The sequence below is a fragment of the Panonychus citri genome, unplaced genomic scaffold (assembly GCF_014898815.1).
Source record: "Panonychus citri isolate SS breed McGregor unplaced genomic scaffold, ASM1489881v1 Contig00134, whole genome shotgun sequence".
Taxonomy (NCBI): domain Eukaryota; kingdom Metazoa; phylum Arthropoda; class Arachnida; order Trombidiformes; family Tetranychidae; genus Panonychus; species Panonychus citri.
Genome location: NW_026515539.1, coordinates 2,786,149 through 2,810,308, shown reverse-complemented (window position 1 = coordinate 2,810,308; position 24,160 = coordinate 2,786,149). Strand labels below are relative to the sequence as shown.

Here is a 24,160-nt window from a genome sequence, read left to right as displayed (position 1 = left end):
CAACATAATGGAAATCATTTCTTTTTTTTATAATCAACAATTATCAACAATATACAAATTATACTAAGGATCATTTTCGAATCTTCAAAAAACTTCATCTTCTTTTTTGTTTCTTCTTCCCCTGAAAATCTGATACGAAAAATAATTAATCAATAATAACAATTAGTGAGCTTGTTTCATCTGCAATTGATTATCTTTTAACTTTAGGTGAGTTTGAAATGAATTGAGTACCAATGATTTACTAATTGTTTGCTTTTGTTGCAGAATTTTGGATTCAGTTGAAATTATAATTACCAGGAGTTCAGGGTCCATGGAACCAAGTTAATTACTATTCTGAGGAGTGAATTTCGGTGATCATGTCCGATTTTTTTTTCTACTTCAATCTTTGTAAGCGAAGATTCATCTTTGGGTTATTATCCTCATCTTTTATCATCATCATCACCAACAGCAACTGATCATGATGAGGAATCGAAGAGGATTCAGTTAATAGCTGAAAGATTGAGGAGAGATTCAAACCATTGCTACGATTTGTATTTTTCCTTCAATTTTCATCTTAAGTTCAACAATTTGATCAACAATTAGCCTAACAATTAGACAAGAAGACGAAATGAACACTTACCTGTTAACAAACCAAGAAACGAACCTAATTAATACAAAATGAACAAAATTTTCCCCTCTCTGTTAATTAATGAACTTTTTTGTTATCACTGATTTTTTAATTGTTAAACCATTGCAAGTAATTAATTACAGCGTCTTTGGGTTGATTGTTACTATTCAAAGACAATAATTTTTTTCTTCTCTCTTTTATCTCTCTCTCTCTCTCTCTCTCTCTCTCTCTCTCTCTCTCACTTCTCTAATTCTGTCTCTTCAACTGTTAATTTATTTAATTTTCCAACAATGAGCTAATCATTGTGATCGTGATTTCAATTGTTTATTATTCAATTATTTTCCCTTGTATCCTAATAGTTGTTTTCTTAATTGTTTACAAATCACAAACTGACTCACAATTAGACACATTTCTTGACCAAAAATCAACCACCAAATGGTTAACTCACATTCGAAATTGTTTTTATTCATTAATTTTATTAATTACTATTGATTTGTATACTCTATCATCTTTCCATCTTCTTCTTCTCTCTTCTATCGTTCTTATCCCCAGAAAAAAAATCAGTGAGACTTAAAGAATAAATTATTAATAATGAATAATAATTAAAAAGATCATTTCTTTAAATCGAACAAAAAAAAAGAAAAATCGAAACTTCGAAACTTTTTGATCCATATAACCAATATCATAGAATCGAAAGAGCAAAAACATCCAACTCTCTCGAATAATTAATCCACAAACTAATCACTGGAGTAATTAGAAAACTAAGTTTTCGAAACTCGATCAGTACATTTACGATAAAATAAAATCGCGAATCTTGTTAACCAAAAAAATTCTATTCTCACCAAACAGTTGATTCGATAGTTTGGACTCATCGGGAATAGAAAATAATTGTCAACATTAATATTTAAAAGAAAATTTAACTTAATTAAATTGAAAATTCGAAAAAAAAATCTAATCAATTATTCATTTCGATCAATTAATCGATTGCCTGGGATCGACTCTTCGATAGTATCGAAAGATTTTGGGTTCGCATGTGGATCACATGGAAAACATGTGAGAGAATCTCTTTGAATTGGTTAATTGTTTTGTTTTGTTTTCGTCCATTTGATTGTTAATTATTATTGGAATAAAAATGGATTTTATTGATTCTCTTAGTGTAACAGATTATCAAAGTAAACGAGTTAAAAGTTTCCTTACCAATTTGGCGGAAGCCATTAACTCAATTCCGACGTCCGAGTTAATCTGTTTGAATGATATGTTTGATTGGTGTAAAAATAATTCATCTTGTTCACCAATTCTTGAGAAACCATGGAAAGTTGATGGAAATTTTCAATTTATTCCACCTGAGAAAATATCTCTCGTTGGTTCTTATTGTTACAAGACAACTTTGAACAGTAAACCAACCGTGGATATTGTATTAAGATTGCCAGAGGAATTTTGGAATTCAAAAGATCATCTTAATCAACGTTACCTCAGGAAAAGAGCTTATTACATGACATGGATTGGTATTCACCTGAGAGACAATCGACCTGATCTCGTAAGATCGGTCAAATTTACCTACGATGGACATCCGATGAGACCTGTTATCCTGATAAAGTCTAAAAGTGAAAAGTTAGATTTCAAGTTTAGATTGTTGCCCGTAATTAAGAAACCATTCAATCCGAACAGATTTCTACCTGTTAAGAATAACATTCGACCTCAGTGGTATTACAATTTACCTGAGAATGAGAAAGATAATTCTAAATATGAGGCAACACCATTCTACAATTCATTGATCACTCATGATCTTAATCTGATCGCTAATCACAATTTACTTGTGAAAAATATCGATTCAGAAGATTACAGAAAATGTGTCATTCTAATTAAATCCTGGTGTCTTCGTAAAGGTTATTCTAATCTATTTGAATTTCCATTGACCCTGTTCATGGTCTACCTGAGGAAAAAATCAATATTGACTGAGAAAATGAACTTTATTCAACTTTTCCGTAAAACTCTTCTTGAATTCTGTAAGTGTTTTAGGCTGAAAGTAATTTTAATTCGCATGAGTTTTTTTTTTGCTAATTTTGAATGTTCGATTTCTCGTTTTTCGTTAGCTGAATCCAAGTGGTCAGAGGATCCAATTTACTTCGGGGATGAAAAACCTTCCAGTTTGGATGATTTCAAAAACGCTTTCGATGTGGTTTTTCTTGAAAATTCTGGAATTTACAATATCTGCTATTCGATTACGAAAGATGTTTATTTTGGTGCTAAACTCGAAGCAGCCACAACACTGGAGAAATTAGATTCCGACCATGGTAGCTCCATAATCCAAGCGTTACAGCCTACATTTTTCAACGAAAGATTTGATATAATAATCAGGTAGATTGACTGACGAATTGAATTAATCTTATCGATAATTATGTTAATCTGAGATTTTGAAATTTTATTCTTTCTTTTCTCAATTTAGCATAAATGGTGAATGTATCAAAAAAACTTGTCTCGCAATCGAATCAAATCAAAAGGTTATTTTAGATCATTGTGGTCAAATGTCACCATTTTTCATTAATCAAGTGATTACTCTGTTGACTCGAGGCCTTGGTGATCGTGTTGAACTAATTCAACATGAATATCGTAATTATGGTGCAATGAAATGGTCACTCGATGAAAAAAGACCTTCAATATCAAAGACTTTTAAAAACATCAACATTGGATTGATTCTTGATCCAACTCATATGTTGGAAACTATCATTAGAGGTCCATCAGCTGATCAGCAAGTTGCCGATGAGTTTAAAAAGTTTTGGGGTGACAAATCTGAATTACGAAGATTCCAAGAAGGAGCAATTTGTGAAACTGTCTATTGGGAGTCAAAAACTGTCGCTGATAGAAGGGCAATTATTGGTAAAATTATCAAATGGGTTCTCAACAAACATCTAGAGATTAGCAGAAAATTTGTATTGGTTTCGGGCTCACAACTAGATTCGTTTCTTTGGACTTCGAAAGTGTCTACTCCTGATTATGGTACAGGCGAAGAGGCCAATCGGCAAATTGTTACTAATTTCGAAAGCCTCTCAAAGAAGCTGAGAGCGCTCAAAGATTTACCATTGAGTTTATCCTCGATTCAAGGAATTTCACCAGCTTTTCGTGGATCAGAAGTTTTTCCATGTGAAATTGTCCCTCCCAATTACGATGAAACATCCTATGGAATCAAAGAAAACTGTGTCACCTTTTTGAAAAACACCGAAAAGACAAGTCTCAAACACATTGAACCAGTAAATGGTAATTATAATGCTCTTTCAATTCATTTAAAGTTCATTACCTTAGAGTCTAATGTAAATTTGATATTTTCAGTTATCGTTCATTTGGAGACAAGCGGTAAATGGCCATCAGATTTAGAAGCATTGAAACGAGTCAAAGCTGCTTTCATCATTGAATTGAGTGAAGCGATTAAAACTCAATTTGGTTTATTGTGTAAACCTCAGAAACGTTACCTTGATATTTGGCATGAATCTATGGTTTTCCGCATTAACTTTGCTTGTGCAAAAGAGGTTCATTTAATGCGACACACGATGACACCGGAAGGAATGATTAAAACCATCGAATCACCTGAAGCCGATGAATTAACAAAATTTCACATCAGCTTACCAATTGTAACAAGTTCTTTGCACAGTGTGAATACAAGATTTACCACTTTCAGTGCCGTTGTCAGATTAGCTAAATGCTGGATTTCGAGGCATTTATTATGGGATAATATTGATGAAATTGCAATCGAACTGATCATTGCCTATCTCTATCTTCATCCATTCCCATATTCACCTCCCATGTAAGCTTTTAAACCACTTATGGTTCAATTTCAACTGAATAATTATCTTTTCTTTTTCCGTTCCATTTTCACAGGTCTCCATTATCGGGATTCATTAGATTCCTCCGTTTGTTAATCTCATATCCATGGGCTCGAAAACCATTGATTATAAATTTCAACGATGAATTAAAACTAGAAGATATCCAGGAAATAGAAACTTATTTCAAAGAGAATCGTGGTCAACTTCCGCCGATATTTATCTCCACTCCATTTGATAAAACTAAATCGTTATGGACAAAAGCAAAACCCACACCACCGATCATGCAAAGATTAAATTTCTTAGCCAATAAGTGTTACGATTATATTCAAAAGTGTACTGGTGATTTAGTGAAAGCTGATTTCCTGGTAAATATAATTTCCTAATTGTCGTAAATATTGATTTCTTAATTTCTATTATTGATTTTCACTCTGTTTTATTGCTTCTTCATTCAACAGCCACTGTTTCAAACATCAACTGAAATCTACAACTTGACAATTCATTTGGATAAAAATCATATTCCTAATTTTAACCTGAATTTGAACTTCACTCGACACAATATGATCTCCAATAAGCAGAAATTGTCTTTCCAAAGGAGAAAAGAACAACGAAAAATGGAAAATTTTCCCATTGTCGATTACAATCCAGTCCAATTTTTCCTAAATGAATTAAGAAGGCACTTCGGTGATTATGCTCTTTTCTTTTACGATCGATTTGGTGGATCAAGAATCTATTTAATTTGGAAACCTCATACTTTCGATAATAAACCAATGTACTTGGCCAATGCTAAAGATTGTAAATTGACAGAGACAACAAATAAATCAGGAAAACCACTGGTCGTTTTCAATGCGGAAGCGATGATGGAGGATTTGTACATTTTCGGGGACGGACTGGTAACATCAATCGATGCCAACGTATCTAAATGGGAATAAAATGAACGATTGACTTAGACAAACAAAAATTTGGATTAAAAGTTTTTTAATTCACTTTTATTGTAGCAAATTATGTGAATAATTTAATCAAACAAAAAGTAAATCATTTTGGCTTGAGATTTGAGATCAGATTGAAATACAAGGCGAAACAATATTTTTTTCTTGTTTTGTGCACAAAGATCAATCTCCTATTATGATTATCATTTAATGATAATAAATATCAATTGAAAAATAACAGATAGTTGATTGTTAGTCTTTTTTTTTTATCCAAATTAATTGTTATTTACATTAATGTAATTACAAGAAACTCTGTTTTCAAGAATCAATGAAATTAGGTGATCGCCATTGGATCTTGGGTGTTTTCCCTCCGGGCATGTTGAGTATCAATGAATTATCACTATTATTACCTCTTCCACCTCCTCCCACAGATTTGTCTCTACCTCGGGTCCCGTTGAAAAGGCCATTAATATAAAGAGAAAAGGCAACTCGAAACCTCGTGGACATGACAGAATAAAGAATTGGATTGATACTCGAATTCAAGTAATAGAATACACCTTGAAATGGAATGGAAAAAAAATCTTAATCAATTTAAAATTATCGCAATTGATATAAGCTAAATTTACCTGCCATCGGGAAAAGGACTTGATTAACACTGCGAAGTTGATTTGACCACTCGGAATAAAGAGAAACATACAAAAATAACAATCGTTGAGCATGAAAGGGTGTCCAGCAAATGGTGAACGCAATTACAATGGCCACTGGTCAGTGAATGAGAAAAATATGGAACAATTAATTTCTATCCAGTTATAATTAGACAATTAACTTACCAAGTAATCGAATCACAATTTTACGAGACTGCATTATTTTTCGTGAACATCGTTGATCATTCAAGTGCAAATCGATGTTGCTGATTGGGTCGAGTCGAGTTGCTTTTTTAAGGGTAATCGCAATGAAATAATAAAGAAGACAAATGATTAACAATGGAAATATAAAGAAAATGATTGTCGATGATAACATGATTGTTTCCCAAGTTCGATCGGGATCATTAAAAGGTAATCCACACCAAGCTGACCCTTGAAGTGGTTGGTCATTCACGTAGAGATAATTGATTCTTGTGTAAAGTACAAGCGGTAATGCACCGAGAAGTCCAAGTAACCAGATTGCGAGAGTGTTTCTAGTGAACCGATTTCGCGTTGAACTTGATGAGTTTATGTTCGGTGGTGGGGTTTTGGGTGAACCGCAAATGGCTGCGTATCGTTCAAGGGTAAAAGTGACCAGGGTCAAAATCGATGCATTTGCCGTTGTCTCTGGAATCAGCACTTTTAACTGACATGCAAATCCACCCAATTCCCAAGGATATTGATGCCAAAGCTGATAAAGTTCAAGAGGCATCGCTGTAAATGTTAATGAACACAATTAGAACCAACAAATCACAATTAATCAGTTTGATCTTGATGCAATAATAAGCTAATCTTTCCCTTGGTCCCAATTAACCTTATTAATCTGATCTAATCTAATTTGTCTTCTTTGATTAGATCATCTTGATTAATTGTCTTCAATCATTCATTGATCAGACTCGATTCCAGATTCATTGAGATTAATTATTCACTTTGAAATCGATCGAAAAACTTTTGGATTCAATTTGAATATCAGAATTGAAATTTTTCATCACTCGCAATTATTGTGATAAATTGAATCTATTTTGAAATCAACTCAACGAAAAATTCAACAATTGGATTAAATTGTAATGAATTACGATTGAAAAGAAAACATCATGTGAAAAGTTTCAAGAGACAACTGATTAATGAAAATGAATAAGAACTGAGCTTCTTCATGGTGAATCAATTCTGTCTCGAAATTAGATCAGATCTTTAATATGATCTAAATGGTTCGATTGATGAACAGAAATCTTAATTGCTCATCAAATGGAATAATCAACAATTAAATTGATTTCAAAATCTTTCAATTTTTATGAGCATTAACATGTTCTAAATCGAGTTCAAAGGCAAGAGTGATCATTAGAAAAGTCCAATTCCAATGGTCAAGTCAATCTTTTCATGGTCAATTCCAGTTCTGAATCATCATAATAATCATGATAAAAATATTAATATTTCTCATGATGATAATGAGCACTATGGTGATAATTTATTCACTTATCAATAGATGAATGTAAATGAATTTATATCAACAGAAAAAGTCGGAAGTTTCTATCGAACTGAACATTTCCGTTCTAGCTCAGTTCTAAAATAATTCAATATATTTCCTCTTCTTGTTTTCCCATGATAGATAATCATCATGATAAAATTGAGATGATGAAGATAATATCGTAATGAAATTTATCAAACGAATGATAATTAATGGTGAGCAATTTTTTCTTGTAAACAATTTAGCTCAATGATATATCTAAATGCTACCAGAATGTTAACCAGAACTTTTTCCATCTTCAACATTTTCCATGATCATTCCGAGTATCATGAAAGACAGAAGAAGAATAAAGAAATGATAAATAATCATTCCAAAGAGAGGAAAAAAATAAGAAAATTTTTTAATCATATTATGTGATTTTCTCGTTTCCATGTAAAGTTCATCTTGATCCGTATCTTTTTAAGATGTTCAGACAAAAGTTCATTTGATTTTCCATCATGAATCTTCATGATGAAGATAAATTTACAATTTCTCTCTCTCATCTTCCATATTATCTTCAACTAACATCATTACACTAACAATTTATATTCATTCACAAGTTTCCTCATCTCTCATCTTCCTTTCTTATCTTTATCATCATTTTACAATAAGATGATAAAGATGAACAATAACAATAAGAATCATCATGATTTCTCAGAATGCTAATTATATTATCGTCTCAAATTCTGATTTGTAATTGTAATACCAATGATCCCTAATTATCTTGATTGAATTTACTTTATTCCTTGGAATCAAATGAATGTCAGATAATCATTTCCAATGGAACTGAATTAAAATTAATTATTACTCCTTTTTAAACTCTCATTCCTTTTGTATATATCATGTAGTAATTGTAATGATGATGATTAATTTAAATTAATGATTCATTTTCCTTGCTTTATAACCACATAAATGTCAAGGTTAATGTTATTAACACAATGAGATAAATGCTCAGAACTTTTTTATCAAAATATTGGGTTATTGTACCTGAAACTTATCATGGTCTCAGTTTAGTTTAACCTCTTACACCCAATGAACCACCCACACTGAACTTGAATCACCATCAATCATCAAGTTTAATCATGACAATGATGACGTTGTTAGTTTCATTGTAATTTAAATTTTAATCAGAATTTATTTCAATATTTTATCTATTCTTTTAGATCAGAATTTACTATAAGTTATCATAATGATTTCTCATGGTGAATAAATGATTATGAGGTGAATTTCATGTATCATTATTATCAGAGAAGTTGAGAATTACTTTGCAACGAAATTCTTATTATCTTAAATTTTCTCAACTAAAAAAGAAAATTGGAATTTTCGAATTTTTCTTCTCAGGAAATTCCAAATTCTTTCCATGAGAGATAGAAGAAGCTGAATAAAAAGCTCAAGGCTATCAAGGAATTCAAAGAAGCTGAGGTTGCCAGTTTGAGGGAAAAGTTCAGTAAGCAATTCAGGGAAACATGATAATGACTCTTTTTTTTGATAATAATTTTCATGGTAAAAGTGAAAATCAATCAACAAGCAATTAAGTTGATCGGGAAAACAGATAACAATCAAAGTAATCAACAAAATTTGACCCAGAAAAGTGTTTCAAACAACAAGAAAATCTAATCATCCACTTAATCATTAAGAATTTAATTTAATTATTTAACAGATTCGTTGTTTTTTAATTAATCCAACAAAAGAGTTTTAATTATAAATATTATTAATAGATCGGTAATCGTGTTAAATTGATCAATTAACTAGTAGAGTTTAAAGTGACAACTTTTTCTTGTTTACAATGAAAAGTGTGTCATGTTGTCTCACTGACCAGTGGTCAATATCTTCATCTTTCAACATGTTGACAAAACTTTTTGCTTTCTATTGTCATAAAGTTATCATCAAATCAACCAAGTCTATTATTTTGATATTATTTTGAACTATTAATGATTCAATTGTAAATTTAATTGAAAATTTAATAGTTGAATAGAAATGAAATTTCAATTGTAATATGAATACTCAATTACGGAGACAATTGAATGTGTTCATTAAATTTTCATTATAATTGATCCATTTAATTGAATTTTCGTCACAAATTAACAATCAAATTTAATTTTACCGTTAAATTGATCTTATTCAATATTAATGATCGAGATTAACTGTTTCACAATTGAATTGCAACTGATTGGTAACGATTGGAAATGATATTCATTGGAAATGATGAAATTTTCAGGGGAAAATAAACTTGGATCAAGGTTAATCATGATTGATCAATAATAGATGATGAAGATTGTGACAGTGGGTGGAAAAACAAATACTCATGAGGATGCAGGGAATTCAGACTCAATTTATATTCATTCTTTTCACCATCAGCATCCTCCTTATCTAATCTGATTCCTTTTCACCTTCATCTTTATCCTTGTGGTCATTATATTGACCAGCAATTCAGAGTCAATGTTAACCCTCATCATTTTCTGTGTAAGTTTATCAATGGAAATCAACATGATTCAGAACTTGAAACAAAATCGATAGCTGGATTTTCATGGTGAAATTTGGTTCATCCTCTTCCATGAAAACAAAAACTTTCTTCTCAACAATCAAATCAAGTTACAACCATTATGACAATCTATTGATGAGTAACAATGATTCCTATTCCCTTAATGATTAAGATAAACCTTGAATTTTGTGATAATTAAATCCCAATGATCGCAATCTGTTAATTTGTGACATTAATCATATTTATCAACGAGTAAATAAACTGACCCTGGCCTAGTAAATGATAATCATGACATGATAAATTTCATGTTAAAACTTGTTGACTTTCAGAACTTTTTTTTTCCTCCCCAGAATTAGGACAAATGATAACAATAACATCAACTACTGTCAATGTAACTCACTTTCAGTTATCATCATGCTTTCCGGATTAATAGAACTGTATCAAATCTGATTATCATGATAATCAATTATGAAGTAATAACAACCACAAATTCAGTAGCAATAATATGAGAATTACATGAGAACGGAAATGGTACAGAGAAAGGAAAAAAAATATGAGTATTAAAGCGGAAATTGGGTCAAGGAGTTACAGTCGAAAGGGTTTTCTTTACAATTTTCTCATGTAAAAGATAAATAATATACTCAGAATTCTGAGTCAGCCAGAATTCTTTGAGTTCATTGTTGCTTCATTTCCATTCCCTGTAATTTACTCCTTGTTGGTGATAAAAATAATGGTGTTCAATGGGTATGAAAAAGTTTGGGAGTTTTTTTTTCTTTGAAAAAGTTTCACTTGAATCGTTTCCTCAATTTCGTGGTTTCAACCAGAAAAATAATCAGATTGACCAATGGTCATTAATAGTATATCACAACCTTTTTGAACCTTTGGTCAAGTAGAAATTACCTTCATCAAGTATTGGTCAGTGTTAGATACTTGGAATTCATTCAGTGACCATGAGTAACTTTCGATGTATTTAAGGCTGTTCGTTGGATTTTTGATTGATTCAAGTGTCAGAAGATTTCGACACAATTTCCACCCTCTGAACTTTTCACAGGAATTTCCAGGTGAAAACTCAATCAACATGATAAGATGATTTTTTCTTTGGAATAAGTTGAAAGAACCCTAAAGCCCATTAGGAATCTTATCTGTTCATTGGACTCATAAATTACATTGAGAAGTTCAAAGTAATCAGTATACAGAAGAGAGAGAGAGAGAATGTTTGATCTGAGCATGATAATTCATAGATTCAGGAGATAATGATGATGATTTCTCGGAACAAGAACTATCTCCAGGAAAGAAAAGAAAGAGAAAAACAAAACTCCAAACAAAATGTTCAGAACTTATCAGATCGAGAAAATTTGTTCTTCCTTTATCTCTAATCATTAATGAACTCTAATCATCATTTTTAATTGCTGATCATCATGATTACCTAATCACTATTAATTTTATGGATAAATTCAACTAGTTTCAAGCGAGTTAAGTTTATAATGATTTGAATAATTCCAAATAAATATTTAAATGAGCTTAATCATGATAAAATTCATCATGATAAACTTTCTGAAAACTTTTTTTTCATTACTTTACATGCTAATAAGTGTTGTTGATTAAATAACCAACGTTGATCATTTAACCAACCAGCTCTCAGAGATTATCAAGTTGATTGTTTAGTGCTAAAAGGTTATCATAATAATGCAATTAGATAATCAATATGTTAGTATATTAATCAATGTAAACAAAAACAATTTACTCAATTTCATTAAATACTCTTGACTGTTAAATTAAACTAATCCATTAGATTAGATTAAAGTTTCACAATTTTTGTCAAGACAAATCGACTCTGAACATGATGAGTTCATGGTGATATTCAGATAAATATCTTTTTGTGTAAATCATGAGATATTCAGTTTATCTAATCACTAGTCAATATTATAAAACATGATCATGATCATCTGATTGATGAAAAAAGTAAATACTTTGTTAAGAACTTTTTAATCACCAAGAAAACTCATCATCTCTGAATCCAATTAATAATTGAGCCTTTGAAAAACTTAGTATGCTGATCATCATTTGTTTACCTTTTAGTATATTAAGTTTAGTACAGCATGGGAATTGTGGGTTCGCTGTTCAGTAAATCTTGTCACAATCTGACCAGAAAAACTTTGAGATTCAGAAATATTAATATAATGGAAACGAAAAGCTCTTGATCCAATAGAAACGAAATATTCAAGTCTAAAAGTTGACAAAACTTTGCTTATACTTATTCTCGCTTTGACCTCGTTGACCTTGGAATAAAACAATCAACTATTGGATAGACTACTAAATCATTATTCTGGGAAAAGTTGACTCTAAATAAGCTAATACCTGTGAAAACGTGAAGGATGAACAAATCATTACTGACCATCCAAGTTGATGTCCACTCGACCTCTGAGAATCCATCATGCCTCAGTTCAGTTCTTACCTTTTGGTGGTGTATTATAACTGCATCGATAGCATAGAACTAGATTCAATGGCAATGAACTTTTCTCCAAGCAAAAAGTTTCTAGTTGATGATAATTTTGTTTCCAATCAATCAACACATACAACATTTGATTTAGATTGAACATTTTCTTTCAACACCCAGTTGAATATATTCTCATCTTTCTGTATGAATTGAATCAATCAGATTAATGATTCATTGATTTAAGTCACTCAAGTTGTTAATGATTAGATAATCAGTTGATTTTACTAATCATGATAATTGACAATCATTGAGTTTTTATTACTATTAGAAAAATGTTCACTCCCTGTGGATCATATACTCAACTTAATTATCTTCCTACACCAATTAGACAAGATAATCATGATTAATTTGATACAATTTAGTTTCATTGAGTAATTCAAATACTTTCAGATATCTTGAAACAAGTTAATATTTAGTTATATTGTGATAACATTATCACAATTATCCTAGTTAACGGTTATTGTTATCTTGTTATAAATTGTTGACATAAACTGTCACCTTTTTGTTGTCAGTTAACAATTATCATTGAATTTAATTGCTTACTTCTTATACAAAATCCCTGATGTATATGTAATATTGAATTCTAATGATAACAGGAAGTTGCGGAAGAAAAGTTTTTAATAGTTGACAGATTTGTTCTTGGGTTTCATTCATTGGAAGTTGAATCTTTCTATTGATTCTGGTGATTGTCTCTGGTAAATATTTATCTCCATTCTGGTAAATAACCAACTTAACTATGCTAACAAAAATTTGGAACATTTGTCTCGAATCAGAATAATAGTCTCTCCGAATACTCATCTGAACTTTTACTAGGGAGTGAAAATGTTTCTTTCATATTTGTGTTTCCTTTCATGATGATATATTTAATGATAACAAGGATGATCCATGCTGAAATACAGAGTGACCAGTCTCATGAGTCGAGTTCAATTTGGATGATAGTTTGATTGTAAAATATTTCGGCAGCTTGTTCACCTTGATTTCAGTGAGTTCAAGAGTTCACATTTGGATTATCGACTTAAAAGTTCATCTGATTTTCACCTTGGGTTGAAAAAATAGTCTGTCAACTTGTCAATTATGTGACCATTTGTTTTGATTAGTCAACTGAGTGGGAGTTGAGATGAAAATGAGAAATGTTACTTTTGTTTATCAATGACAATTCAAGTTACAAATTAGATTAACTGACAGAAAAGATTCTTGAAACTCAACTTAAGGTGAGTTTCCAGATCTTTAAAGTTCATCAAGAAAAAGATAAAATAATGTTACTTTTAATAGTCTTTCTCTTACTCTAAACTTTTAGCAAATAAAGAAAAACGATACTTTGAATAGAACATAAATTTGACCAATGGTCAGTTAAGATTTTCATAGCAAAGAAATGCGTTAAATTAAAGGAAATGCTTATTCAGGGAATTCCTTTTATATTCTTATATCTTTTCCGAGAGAGAGAGAGAGAGAGAGAGAGAGAGAGAGAGAGAGAGAGAGAGAGATACATTATTAGATAGAATGAAGGATAAAATGGTCGAACAAATTGAATAGAATTACAGAATTCTGACAATAAGAAGATAGTTCAAGAGAAACAGATTCTACATCCATGGTGATGAACATAATGAAGATTATGATGATAATTGATCGTCCAGGGCTGATGATAAAAATGATAATGTCTTTGAATGCAATCAAATTATCACAGTAATGATGTTCACCATGATATTAGCTCAGAGTTTATGTCAATGGAAGCGAAAGTTTCATCATGAAAATTGAACATTAACCATATCAGGATACTCATTCATGAATATGTCATCATGATGAAGAAAAAAATTACTCTGTCTTACTAATGAGAAGTCGATTTTTTTCCTCATCAAAATATCCAAACCATCTAGTTTTCATGGTGATTCCTTAACTCGGATGATGAGATTCAGTCTCACACCGAGATATGTTTTCATTTGACTTTTTTTCATGGCTCATGAATCTTTCCTTTACAAAAGTGTATACATAATTATACTTACTGTTGAAAGATAAGTATCATGTTTGCCTGATTATTATTATTATATTACCTCATACCGAGAGTTCAGAACTGATCATAATCATGGTGAAACTGTTCATCGCATCTATCGTATTTAACATTGAAGTTTGTAAATCAAATGGTTAACTAACTAAGAGTAATGAAATGGATTTTGAAAATTTTCTAATATCATGTTAATGAGTTGATTGAATTCATCCAATGGAAACAATAATCAGATGAATGAGGTTCATGAATTTCTAAGTAGCAATTGTTCAGGTCAATGTAATGAAATTTTATAGTTACTGTCCAGTTCTGTGTAATTTATTGTTGAGGAAGTGATCACATTTATGCAATTTCCTGGTTCCATTATTGAGGAAAATGTCGAGAAAAAGATTCTAATTAAGTTGTAATCACAAACGAAATTGATTTCGAATTGAATTAGTGCATATCGATTCATATAACTCGTAATTCTTTGATTGATTAGAATTCAGTTTAAGTTCATCGATGACATGATGTTTCTAATGGTTCATGATAATGTTATTATTACTTGAGGGAAGAATAGACAGAAAAGAGAAAAAATTGAAAATTCTACAAAATTTGTACGTAACAATTTTCTTTATTTTTTTTATCTCCTTTCCTTTAGCATTATTACCCTGAGATCATCATGAGAAATGTTGAAATGATTCCCAATGATATTTTTCATTGTTCATCATCATCATGATCCAGTTTCACAAAGTAATGATACCGATAACATTGACATCTCTCTCTCAACAATTTGTCAACAGAAACAATGATAACATTTTTTATTCTTTGTCATCTGAGTGTCATCATCATGTAAAATCATGTAACTCATGTAACTTGATCAGAAAGTTATCTTCATTTAATGAAATTCAATATGAGAAAAAGTAGAAAACAAAAATTGATTCACTTAAGAAAAATTCGAGCGAAAAAAGTTGCAAATAAAAAACAAGAGAAAAACTTTGAAAATTCGAGTGGAAAAAAAAGACACAATTCATTTCGATTTTGATTTTTGAAATGTTCTAAACTCAGTGACAGATATCGTACAAACGACTAATAGAATTGAAAAATTCAGAGAATGAAGTTACCATGACAGTAAGAGATTCATAATAAATGAAACAAAATATCAGCCACAAACAAATCGATTAACATTAAAGTTCATTATAACGAAATTGTTTCAATTATTAAATAATCAAAATCTTCATGAACACCATGAATATCCCTTTGAGTGTTGGTGTCAACAAATTGTTAGTAATTATTTATTACATAAAGTTTATTGAATTCTAATTGTTGAACATGATTGTGGTGGGAAAAGTCATGATTATCCTGGAATCGGAAAAGATTATGAAAAATATTGAGTAACATGAAAAGGAAGCTCATTTGTGGTGATAATCAATATGATTATCATCATCATCATGTAAACTCATTTGATTAACTATTCATTTGATATGTTTACATGAAAGGTAAGCTGAATAAATTAATGGAATCATATCCGATTGATCATTAAATTACCTACACTAATCACAGTTAGTTAATTGTCAAGTCAAAGTTTGTTATTATTTATTCATTATCAGCATGATGATATTATATTAACATTGTAATGATATTAAGAGTTGATAAAATGTTTCCATCTAGTTTCATATTAATCATAACAATTATTATAACCATGAAGGAGAGGAAAAAAGTTCTGAGCCTCATGTAATGATGATCATTTGTAAACATGATGATTCAGAATAGATGATGAAAAGGATGATTATTTATCGTTCGGTGTAAATATAATTGAGAAAGGTTTCTTTTCCCATCCCCTGGATCATGAATGACCAAGCAAGATGAATGAAAAGGATTCTGATTGACCATTGACTGTTTATCTTCATCATGATTGATAATAAATGAAACATTGATGAAGATGAAAAGATGATATTAATTAAATAATAGTCAAGTGATGATCATCATCATCAATTGAATGAAGACATTCAGGTGATTCTAAGTGTAGGAGGTGAGAATGTTACATGAGAATTTTTTTCTCCATAGAATTTCAATTGAAACTCTGAATAGATGAGATAATAAATCATGTTCCTTTTTTCCCCCATGAAGGCAAACGATCTGAAGACGAATTCTGATCATCTTGAACTTGTGAATATTTCTAAAGATGAGATGAACTTTTATCGTTCCTTTGATTAGCTCAATTCTAATTGTTGTTATTACTCTGAACAAAGAGTTTCCATTCTTGAAACTTTCATTTCTTCCTGGTAACATGATAATCATCAGAACATGAGAATCTCTTTTTGTTGGCTCTTGGATTATCTTAATCTTTGTCTTAATCTTCATCATCTTTTCACCTTGAAGGTTTTTTTTCATTAATTCTTCATCTTCATTGTGATTTGGATGAAGATCAAGTTAATATAATCAAGAATTAGGTGAATAGGCGACGAGAAAAGATAAATTAAACTGGGTAGAATGTGTATTCCATCATGAACATAATCAGATTTCATGGTGGAGACAAAGATGATCCATGATAATGACGATAAAAGAATAGGAATTTATGAATGATTGTATTGTCATCATCATCTAATGAATGAATATGACATTGGCAGCAAGTCTTAATTGTAATCAAGATGAGAAAAGTTAATTATCACATTAAACGAAATTTCAATCAACTCAAACTATTAATGGATTAACTTAAAAGTAAAATATTATAAATATTCACAGAATTTAATCATTATGATTGTTGGAAATTTGATTTGATAGCAACTTTGATCATCAAATTTGATACAATTTAATTAACTTTTCTCACTTTTAATCATCATAACTGTTGATATTCATGATACTTTCTTGTTGACGTTTTCAATTAAAACTCAGGATCAACAGCAATTAAAATTAGTCAAAACAAGTTTGATGCCCTCAACTATTAAATTGTTACCTTATAATCAATGTAATTAATTGTTGCAAATGTTACCAATTAAGATAAATGATTAGGTAACCTAATGAGCAATTAAAAAACGTCAATACTTTTATATCAAATTGTTATCATGATCAGTCTTAAGTAATTGTATCAACGTGACTCAAGTACAATTAGCAAATAATTAAGCTCATCGAATCTTAATCATCAAATTAACTTAATCAATTCTCTGAAATGTTCAACATGAATTGATCAGCATCATCTGAATTTCAAGTAAATCAACTGAACATGTTAATCTGAAAACCCAAACTTTCATAATTCGGATCATGATTTGATCATGTTGACCCAATTCTGAAAAAAAGTGACCACTCAACATTGACCATTCTCGGTTTTTTTTTAATAAACTTAAGGTGTTATTCAGGTCAGAACTTTTTTCTTTATCATGAAGATAAAAAAAACAATAAGAAAAGTTCAGTTCGAAATGAGATTAACTTGAATTAGGAGGAAGAAAAAAAAATTCAATCCATGATAAACATGGAAATATTATTCTTCCGATTGGATTAAAAGATCTTTTTTATTTATCTCTTACAGAAGTTAATCCAACAACTTAATCTTATCATGTTATCATCATGATCTAGTTATTTGATCACAGTGATTTTTTTTGTTGCAAATTGAAAAGTTTCAAATTGCAAAGGAAACAAAAACAAAAGGATTAAGATTAAGAACATAAATCTGATTAAGATTATGAGTAAATCAAAGTCGCTGTTTCCTATTTCAATAAAAAATTTAATCAATTCAGATTCATGAGCATAATTGTCAGTAAAGTGAAAGAGGAAGTTTGAATAACCTTAATTATTATAATATATTCAATATTTAATCACATGAATTTTTCCTGAACGGAAGTGATTAACAGCCTTGTTGATATTAGATGAAATTGTCACCAATTATGTGTCCATCTCATTTGATAACCTCAATCTTGATTTATATTTGAAATTTTCATTTCCATATCATCATGAATATGATAATTGACCAAAATTCTGACCACTTTCATGGGGCTGTGATTAATTTACTCAATCGCAACAAAATCAGAAAAGTTATTAACATTATTTAATCATGATAAAAGTTAATTAAAAGTTAGAATGTAAATAAATTATGTAAATATCCAGATACGATTCCCATGATAACGATTGAAGTTTACCATGAACTGTTTCCATCAATTCATTGGAATCAATTATTTCTAAATTGAATTATTTACTAGATATAGTAAATAGTATAACTTAAGTCTGTGGAATCAAGCTGAATATAAGTTGGTGTAAAGATCAGCTGAATTTTTGTTCTTAAAGTCAGAATTTTTCTTCATCATATGAGACTGAATTTCCATTCTTCTCAGTCCCCTGGATAAATGTTCAATCTGGAGATTCAGTGATAACCCTGATGCTTTTCTGTAACATGGAAAACTCGTTGACTTAAATAACCTTAAGGACATTTTCATATGATACATGAATGTTATCATGATGAATAAGAACTCGACTACATTACCGAAAAAGACAATGAAAAGAACTCAGAACTTGTCTGTAAATCTATGGATTGAAATTGATTCTCATGATACTAAAGAACTGAAACTTTTGTCATACTACTATTGATCGTCTAGAAAGGTTGTAGTCGAGATTTTGTCTTAAATAGTAAGATAATATTATCTTCATCACACCCATCATGACGATGACGATTATATTGATGATGTGAATGAGAAAAAAAAGAAAAGATAAAAAAGACATAAAAGTAACAATAGAAGATTCAAATTGAATGAATAACGATAATCATGATACCTGAATATCACAATGAGAAATGAAACTTTGTGTTTTCTATTCACCAGACGAATACAAAATCAACTTAATCAATTGACAATCGAGACTCAATTTCAAGTAAATATTTATCATTGAGTTACTGAATTACAATAAAATGAATAAACAACATGATAATTTGGTTACATGTTGTTCACATTTAGACAGGAAGAAAGTTCATTAAGGTTTTCGAGAACTTGAATTACTAAAATTTGTAAGGTTATTCAAGGTCAGTGTTCAGAAAATATCACCAAATCATTTAATCAGGAAGAGAAGGTGAGAAGAAGTTCCATTCCATAAAAGATTATCATGATTCTAATAGAAACAATAATGATAATCAATGGTAATCATTTTTATTGAATAAAAAGTGGATATTGATTCTTGAATTGATCATTAAAAACGAGCATAAATTCAGGGAATCGATTCATTATCATCATGAAATTCACATGTTAACATAATAAACCATTGAAATATCAATGAAACTATCTCTCTCTCTCTCTCTCTCTCTCTCTCTCTCTCTCTTCCTCTGTATACCTTTGCTTTGTTGTCATTGATACATTGGTTTTGATTCCTGTTTACTTTACTATCTTATTTTGATAGTCTGTCTGTTGATTATTTATTATTGCTTGAGGATATTTAAATTGTTTAACAAATTGATTAACGGTTATCAATGAATTTATCATTATTATCTTACCTGCACAAAGTGTTAATAGATCAGCAATTGCCAAATTGAGTAAGTAAAGGTTGGTTACACTTTGCATGTATTTGAAACGTAGTATCACAAGAATCGTAGCTACAACGATGATTAAGTTAATTATGGTGATGATTAAGGTGTAACCATTTAAATGTTGGTAAATGTTTCCATTATTAAGATTATGGGAATTAAGCCAAAAGTTTTAGAGATGAGAAACAAAAAGTAGAGGGAGAAAAATAATAATCGCAATTAGGATAAAGTTGCTATTGAATTTAAATATAAATTTTCATCAATGGGAGTTAATTATTATTAGATTTAAGTATATAATTAGTTTGCAGTAATTAAAGAGAAATGATAAATTTACACATGGATGAAATACTAATGCTAATTTGATATTTTTCCACAACTTCTAATTCAATCTCGATATATTTATAATAGTCTAATAATCATCGGCAATTTAAGCTCACAATTTGGAAAGCAATTAAGGTTATTGATTTAAGAGTCTAAATTATCCTAAATCAGTTAATTGGTCAAGAATTTAAATTGTTTATTACCTGTGTTGCCAATCAATCCGGCGACAAATATTAATCCATAGACAAAAGATAATAGGATTAACCATGGAAGGCAAATTGCTCGGCTTGGGCCGAGTGAATCTTCAATTATATCATTAAAATTAATTGTTGAGTTCATGGTGATTATTTGATGATGATGATGGTGATAATTTGTTGATCATTTGAAATGAAGACGGAAGAAAATTTCAATTCCAATAAATATATTTTGATTGATAACCAACAAGTAGACACAAACTTTTTTTTTGCCTTCTTCTTGTACAACACAAATACTCATACAATTAGTTAATTGTTGTTATCCCAAATTTGATGGTAATTTATGGTGATGTTGGATGATGATGATTGTTACACATACGATTAGTTTATTGATGAGTTTGAATTGATTGAAAATTAGTAAACTGTGAATGAAATAATGATCTTCATCTTGACATAGTTTAACAGGTTAACTTTTAACTCCAATTATTTATTTTAAATCATTTCATGAATGATGATGAAATTTCATCATGACAAGTCAACTTACTTTGTCTTTCTTATATCTTTCAATATGTGTGAGTGTTTATGTTTACTTGTAGTAAAAAAAAGTTTCGACATTGTTGGCATAGTGAACTAGTGATAACTGTTAACTTACAAGTCACGAATCACGAATAACTTGTGATGGAAAGATATGGAAAAGTAATGAAAAGAAAAAAAAAACTAAAAAGAAAAAGTTTCGAGTCGAATCAGTGTGACATTCGTGATAGGAATGAATGAAATCGTAACAACAATCAACAACAATCAGAACTTTTTGTTTGTCCTTTTTTCCCTCTTCTATTTCATACAACGAACCTCATCTGTTACTCTTTCCAATTGAAATCAATTTTTCGTTCAAAGTTTTTTCATTAATTCAAATTCATTGATTCGATTTCACGAAGAAAAAGTTTTTTTTTTACTTTCGAAAGCGAAAAAAAAATTTCCAAACTAAATTAGAACTCGATTAATACCCAATTTTCGAGACTGTCCAAAACTTCACAACAACTGATTGAATGATTTCCAATTCAAAATCAGATTAAATGTGAAAAGAATAGTTAACAATTTAAACTCACAATTGTTCAGTAATTTCGATTCTCATTAGATGTCACTAGTCACCTATTGATCCAAAAATATTCATCTTTTAATCAACTAACAACTTGGAACCATTTCTCTTGGTGATTAGTGAGCATTAGTTTAATGTATTCATCTTGATCGAAGTCATTGATAGACAATAACAATTGGAAAATCAATCAACTTCAATCAATTTCTTTCATAATCATTTCTCAACAACCAATTACTTAATTTGGAAACTGAGAAAATGTGAAGCTTCCCAAAGTCACCAAAAGATGGAAGCATGAGATTGGTAATTAACTTGACAATTGAATTTGGATTCAAGGTTAAAGATGAATTAACTTTAATTGTTCAATATCCACTCAAAAAAAAGCCAATCAATCTAAGCTAATTTCACCAATTAAAACTTGTTTATGATCATAATCATTTGAAAGTGAAAGTGAAAGTGGCAAATATTTATCTTGATTCTGTTTGACAATCAATAAGATGCAAATTTGTTTACTCACTGGATATCAACTAACATTGATTATTAATAATAAGAGATTTAATTTCTTAAATTAATATTGAATGAGTTAAAAATCATCTAAACAGTTATCATGAAATGAGACTCACACTTATAATGAAACTAATATAAGAATTGGACTATATCGTTTTTTTAATCTTCTTCTTCTTCATGTTAATCGATTCCGTGTATTCATTTGTAACGATAATGATTTTGATAACTATCTCATTGATCTGACAGAAATGATAGTGAGAAAATCCTTATAATTTGACTAATGATGATGATGATGATGATGATGATGAAAGTTTCGATGTGTAAATGTCCATGATACGATAATGACCAATGGAACCGAATCCCCACCTACTACTAATGAAAAGAGACATGGAAATGTCTTCCAATGATTGACCTGAAGAAATTATTTTCTCTTATTACAGTTTAGATTAACTCGAGATCCACAACTTAACCTAACATAACCTAACCTCCTCCTTCCTCCTCCTCCGCCTCCTTCTTTCTACCTTCATACTCTTGGTCTTCATCTTCCTTCTCATCCTTCTTTTTGTCATCATTTTTATTCTCATTCTCATCATCATCATCTTGGGCCTCCTCGAATTATCGTTTTGTTTACCAAAGATCAGGTCTGAAAGATCCATTAGTAAAGTAAACATTTGGATATATTATTGCCAAAAATAAAAGGAAGAGAAAGAAAGAAAGAGAGAACGAGATGAGATGAGATGAGAGAGATGAGATGAGAGGGCGAAATGATGAAAAAGATAAAAGGAAGATGGAGAAGATCAGAAAATAAGGTGAAGAGAGAGAGAGAGAACAGTTTTTTTTTAATTCTAACAATAGATTCAGATTCAGTGTGAGAAATTCAGTAACAATTGACCTCGGTGAAGGTAAGAAGAAAATGAAATTGTGAGAAAATTAATCGTCATCATTATGATATAAAATTGGTTGAAAATATTATCATGGAAAAGAAACTAAATCAATCAACTGATTACACGTTGATTAATATAAAATATCATTATTATGGTTTGATTATTATTATTAAGACATTAAGATGATACTGAAGAGTTAGCGATGATCATAATGATAATAATTGGTAAATATTATTCATCATAATATTGATATAAAAACTTATACACATTAAATAATACTTTTCACTTTCTACATTTACTATTTACTCATAAATGATAATCTTTATATACAATTATCATGTTATTCATTGAGAAGTGTATCTGAATTGTTTGAACTTTTTTTCATCAAATCAAATGTATTATTAACAAATATAAACATATCACTGATTAGCTAACAAACATGTATATCAATTGATAATTATCATTGAAACACCTACACTTTAGTTGATTGTTGATTGTTTCATTGATTTGTTTCAATTCTCACACTAACTTTAACTGTTTAATCAGTTAATTATATAATCATATTATTATATATATATAAGATCAACTGGTTAATCTAAATATTAGAAAATGTTTTCAGTAGTTAAATTTTAATTGTTGTTTGTTAATTGTTGTTGTTTGAATCCAATTCATTTGACTCTTTGCTTTTTGATTGCTCCTTCAAGCAAACAATTTAACTCATTGATTGTCTAACTGTTGTTTATTTGATAATGATAATCAATTGAATCAATGATTTTGATCCTCATTTATTATGATTATTATTAATAACATTGACTCTCATTTTCATAATCGGATAATATATTTTATCATCTTATATTATATATATTGTATTGCCCAGTATAACAGTTAATCATTAGCCTAAATCATCATAATCAAAATGATTATCACCTTAATGTTAGACAGGAATTAAATTAGCCTTAAGTCTTTTACCAAGGTCTTTATGGTTCAAATCACATAAAAAGTTATCCTTATTATCATCAAGTTATTATTCCTCCTCCTCTTCATCCTCATCCTCATCATCATTACCATTGTCATCCTCATCTTGCTCATCTTCATCCTTCCTACAAAATGATAATATTGCATTTTCAATTGAATAATAAGATCTGATTAGTGTTTTCTTAATTAAC

At 29.8% G+C, this 24,160-nt stretch overlaps 2 protein-coding genes across 2 annotated transcripts; one reads left to right on the top strand and one right to left on the bottom strand.

The window, feature by feature from the left end:
* The first annotated feature begins 1,654 nt into the window (after positions 1-1,654).
* On the top strand, positions 1,655-5,589 carry LOC128391347 (nucleolar protein 6-like). Its single transcript, XM_053351214.1, has 6 exons — positions 1,655-2,613; positions 2,701-2,965; positions 3,054-3,862; positions 3,935-4,406; positions 4,481-4,790; positions 4,881-5,589. Exons 1-6 carry the CDS (start codon positions 1,740-1,742, stop codon positions 5,352-5,354), a joined length of 3,204 nt encoding a protein of 1,067 aa, XP_053207189.1. The 5' UTR covers positions 1,655-1,739; the 3' UTR covers positions 5,355-5,589.
* A 64-nt stretch (positions 5,590-5,653) lies between these two features.
* LOC128391359 (neuromedin-U receptor 2-like) lies at positions 5,654-21,189 on the bottom strand. Its single transcript, XM_053351230.1, has 5 exons — positions 20,520-21,189; positions 19,966-20,064; positions 6,182-6,748; positions 5,978-6,112; positions 5,654-5,908 (listed from the first exon to the last, which is right to left on the bottom strand). Exons 1-5 carry the CDS (start codon positions 20,653-20,655, stop codon positions 5,670-5,672), a joined length of 1,176 nt encoding a protein of 391 aa, XP_053207205.1. The 5' UTR covers positions 20,656-21,189; the 3' UTR covers positions 5,654-5,669.
* Between the last annotated feature and the right edge of the window lie 2,971 nt (positions 21,190-24,160).